At 37.2% G+C, this 5,033-nt stretch overlaps 1 protein-coding gene across 1 annotated transcript in view; it reads right to left on the bottom strand.

Moving 5' to 3' along the window:
* Positions 1-867: 867 nt before the first annotated feature.
* The window catches only part of LOC104075910 (receptor-type tyrosine-protein phosphatase N2-like), a gene marked incomplete at both ends in the record, with an annotated part of 9,045 nt that continues 4,879 nt past the window's right edge, over positions 868-5,033 (bottom strand). The window contains 2 exons of the mRNA XM_009576581.1: positions 868-932; positions 3,010-3,063. Of these exons, the coding sequence (XP_009574876.1) occupies positions 868-932; positions 3,010-3,063 (119 nt within the window). The remainder of the gene's footprint in view (positions 933-3,009; positions 3,064-5,033) is intronic.

The following is a 5,033-nucleotide window of genomic DNA, read 5'->3' on the forward strand; positions in this document are numbered from 1 at the left end:
GTCATGTTCACATGCCTACTTTTACCCTCCTTCCTTTTGAAGACAGTATCAGTATTAAAAATTTGGTTTAGTTTTAATATACAAAGATTATTTCAGGGTATCTCAAGTACTTCCCACCATGAAACATTTACCAATCAATAAAAAGTAAAGGAATGGTCCCAATCTCTAGAGAATCTATAGACTTCATTTTAAACAAAAAACCCAGTATATATTTATATTGACAGCCGATTTCCCACTTCATTAAATTACATCTCACAGATAAGGAAACAAAGGAACAGAAAAGTTACATGAATTGTTCCATATTGAACGACAGTGGCAGAGTTGGGCACAGAGCATTAACTGATTTTTTTTCAGTCCTCTGTCCTGTTCACTACAGTCTTTTTCCTTCTAAGAGACAAATCTGTGCAGCACATGGGGCCCTGGCCGGTACCAGCTCTTTTAGGTGCTTTGGTGGCAATGGGCAGCTACAAAAAGAAAAGCAATCGAGTTTGACCCTCGTGGCTGGGTAGGTGACAGGGGACTGGGCAACAGCCATGAAGCAGCACAGCACCTAACTCATATAACCACTAAACAAGGATTGTACAGCTCCAGGGTATCTTCTTCTAAAAACTGTAATAACTATTTTAAATGATAAAGTTAAAAATTCAAATACTTCTCAACAGCACAAAAACCACCTGCTCATTCACAAAGCATTTGCGTTTGTTGTTTGAAATTGCTATGAAAATAAAATTTAAGAATGTTCAGGAAAGAGTACAATTTGCCTCTAATTTATTCTCAGATTTTCTGTGAATATTGCTCCCCGCGTTGTCATGGCAACACAAGCACATCTTTCAGTACTGAGGAAGTAACAAGCCTTTCCATTCTCACCTTTGGCCATTTTATTGAGAACCATGTCAATTAGAATGTAGGTTCCACTTCTTCCCGCACCATCGCTGCCAACAGAAAGGGAAAAAGAAAAAATAAAGCCTATCAATGTGCATCTAGACTCAACATGAAGGTACCTGCCCTTAATGTTATACTGTTACACATAGGGGGAGAGGACAGAACGAGGGGCTAAAGTAGGGTACTGAGAGAGGAGAGAAAGCTTGCACTGAATTAACACAAGCTGCTTGTGGAAAATTAACTATTAACCTGCATGGATAACAGGGCTTTGTTTTGATTTTTTAAGCCGAGTTGTGTTTATGCAATAAAAGCATTTTAAACAACAGTGGAAAACTCAGTAACCCTAAAACAGGATACCACTTCTGTTCAAAAAGTGTACATATAATGAGCTTATATCACTTGTATATGAGATCAAGAACCACAGAATAAACTAGACCAGAACATTATCCTGAATGGTCCCAAAATGTCGCAGATTGCATTTGAACACAGTGGTCAGAGGGAATGCATGCAGAGACCTGTCTGAGAACCGAAATACTTGATTACTGAGGGACTGCAGTCTTTCTTCACTATACATCAGGAGTGATTTGTGTTTTCTTTTTACCTTTTCCTTTAATTCTTCCTTAGTTGAAATGACCCGAAAAAATATCATCATGTAATTCCTAAGAAACAGCTTTAACTTTTGCGTATCATCAGCCCTTCCTCAGAGATGTGAGACCAAGCTTTGGGAGGGGGAAAGCTCCCTAATCTGAATGCAGCTTGTGTCCCTTTCAGAGAGCAACGTGTAATTGCCAGCGTGATGCTCTTTTAGAGCTGCTGTTAGCAAACATAATTAAGACTTTAAGTAAAAGCTTTTTTTCTTTCCCTCCCCAAAATTTTTACAAAGGTGCATGTGTGACCAATTAGACTGGTATGCAGTTTTATTAATTAAGCCATTATTTTTATTGATAGCTCAATTTGTGTACAAGAATTAATGAAAGGAAAAATAATAGAACAGCGTGAAGCGCGTTATTACATTCTGTTTACAGGCAGGCTATGAAACTTAATTTTTGTTAAGTCTCTGTAGACAGAGGTTTTTTTTCTTTCGGTTACTAGATCACTGCTTAGAGAAAAGGAGGTAATGGTAATAATTTTTTTTCCTATGTCTATGAAGGGAACAAAGACACAATCTTATTAGTTAAGCTGAATGATGAGAGACAAGGCAGCGATCAGGCCCAATAAAAACAAAAACTTCTGAGCGGATGGTAGACATTTCCATCCATCACAGTAAGGAAAGAGCAAGAAATCAAAAGCTCTGCATCAAATGTTTCTTTTCTCAGGCTTCCTGAAGGCAATACAAACCAGCCGGCTCCAGAGCATTCACCTCTGCAGCGAGCCTCCTTGCACCCACTGGAAGGTGACTCTGCTGAGCCACAGGTGAGAAACACGTTCCCTCCCTCCTCACTCCCACCCAAAGTGGAATGCCACATGTCAAACAACCTGCCTCTTAGCAGGGCTGGTTTTCTATCTTCCTTATGTACAAGAATATCGTCAATAAATAATTGCAACGTTCTCCTTATAACACAGAACCTCCACTGGGAAAACCAAACATTAACGTTATTATGGCAAAGTTTTCCATTGAGCTGCCCAATAGCTTTCGTGTGCATCTGTCAGACTGTCAGGCCTAAAGATAATCTGTGCTTAAAGGATTACTCAATCTCTGGGTAGGTTTCCACTCCCTGACATTGCTGTCTTCTTACCATGATCGCTACAAGCAAACAAAGAAGAAATAAAACATAATTGAGTGTTAATAAAATGAAGAAGACTAAATTGGGAGGGAATGCAAGGAACCACTATTATTTTCAAGGAGATTTATGAAATTGAAGTGCTACTCATATTGGTAAGGGTGGCCATACATTGTTAAGTCATGACACAACATCTACGAAATCATAGGAAAGGATAATTTTATTATGAAAACAGCTCCTAAGTATTAATTAGCATTAAAAAACAGTTGAATTATATTTAATACCTTCAGCCTACCTCACTGTTTAGTGATTCACCTAAAGCTTTAATTTGCCCATTTTGTTTATATCTATATTAAATTCTTACACATACAAATCTCTCTAAAGCTATTTTAGAAATTGTACTTGCCTGCAATGAACAACTACTGGACAAGAGCGACCCCTGTAGCACTTGTTTACTTTTCTGAAATAAAACAGACACAAAAAATTAATTAAGCATATTACATACTGTTTCTTTAGCCAACTGTCAAAAATAAGCAATAAGAAAAAGCAAATATTGCAGTCTTTAAAGAAACAGTCAGTTTGATAATTTCCTAATACAACAAGCAGTTGTTACATACATAATCTTGTTTAAAGTTTGCTTCTGCTTTGCTGCTGTAGAAATCCCAGACAACATCCCATTATTGCTGTTGGCTAGGCAAAATAAATGTTTTCTTTTCTCAAATGTCTCACGCCTTAGAAAGGCAAATACCAAATCTCCTGAAAAGCTTCTCACAAAATTCTAAAATGTAATCTATTGTGGTAAAAATAACTAAAACCATCAGTAAGCTTTACTGCTTTGGTTCTAGTGCAGAAGTCTTATATATTTAATATTTACACATTACTGTCTTCTACAGTTTCCTGGTTAAATATGGCAAGAGAATATATGTGAAGTCAATCAATAAAAGCACAGCTATAGAACAGGTCTGCTGATAGGTAAACTCAATGAAGGAATTAAATAGTGCTGAAGCAAAGCCAGATACTCAGTCTAAGAATAGAGCCCACAAAATTGGTCTAAATCTATTTAAATTGCTTTACAAAAACCAAAATCCCAAACCCTCTCTTCTGCTCTAGGATATATTTTGCATGTCAAGTATGTTACAGGCCCCCAAAAACATAAAATATGCACACATATGTTAACAAGGCAAGCTGAATAAAGGCTAAAATGGGAAAGCATTGCTTCAAGAAATCAAAACCTTTCATTCAATTTCCTTGATGAGATGTTTGAGGTTACTGGAGCTAGAAGGTCTCCTATAAAACCATTTCACAGGGCAGCTTCCAAGGGGTGGCCAGACCCTCTCATAGTCCCCAGCTCAGCACAAGTGTTACATAGGATCCTGACTGCTAAACTGAAGTGAGCTGCTGAAATTTGGCAACTGTGGTACGATGTTATTATGAATTTTAAAGCATAACTAACCTACTGAATCATTTAGTTCTTGGCTGTTCATCTATTCACTAACATCTGTGCTGTGAAAACATGCATATATCTTTAAACATTGCCTACAGTATAGCCTGAAGATGCCTAAACTTCTAAATCTGACAGGGAGTCGGGATACCTGGAACTCAACCCAAACAGGCTATGGAGATGTTGGTGATGCCCCATGAAACTGTGTTTTCACATTCTGCTTTCTATTATTTATGATGCTAACCAAACTTGATAACAATATTAATTTCTTGTAATGATTCCCTTTAAACATTAGAATTCAGGAATTTTTCACAATTCTTACTCTTTTGCTTACTGATGTAAATCATACTTGCAGAGACATTCTGTCTCTATTTATATTCCTTGGATGTAAGTACTTAATGCAGTAGAGCAATGTTTTATGAAATAAGTGGTAAGTCATCGAGAAGCACCTGACTTTAGAAGTTAAATGAACCATTTATACGTCCATAAATGCATATATATGCAGGCACTACCAAGCAAAGCTTTGGTGTGTAAGCTGCAGTAGAGTTTTCACATGAATGAAACATTCAGTTCTCAATGGTCATATCTGAAGACCAACTCCTTCTATATGACACAAAGCCTGATATTTATTTTTTGTATTGTACAGTAAATTATATCTGAAATGTCTGTAACAACATCTGATACAGTCATTCTGCATTACCCTACGTGCAGCTGGTCATCCTCCCCCCACCCCCCATCATGTGCATTAGCAAAGAGTCGTTTCTGCATTTAAAGTATTACATAAAAGCTAATAACTACAGAGGGGTATTTACCATTTCTTTTTCTGCTTGTGTGGTTCCTTTGTTCCTTGTATGGCACCACTAATATGATATTTGCATGTTGTGACTAGCCATCTACCAAAGTCCTAATATAATTTCAATGACAAACTTGATCTAAACCTATCGGTAAATCAGACCTCCCAGTAAATCAGACAGCCAGAGACACATGTT

The sequence above is a fragment of the Fulmarus glacialis genome, unplaced genomic scaffold (assembly GCF_000690835.1).
Source record: "Fulmarus glacialis isolate BGI_N327 unplaced genomic scaffold, ASM69083v1 scaffold42210, whole genome shotgun sequence".
Lineage (NCBI taxonomy): Eukaryota > Metazoa > Chordata > Aves > Procellariiformes > Procellariidae > Fulmarus > Fulmarus glacialis.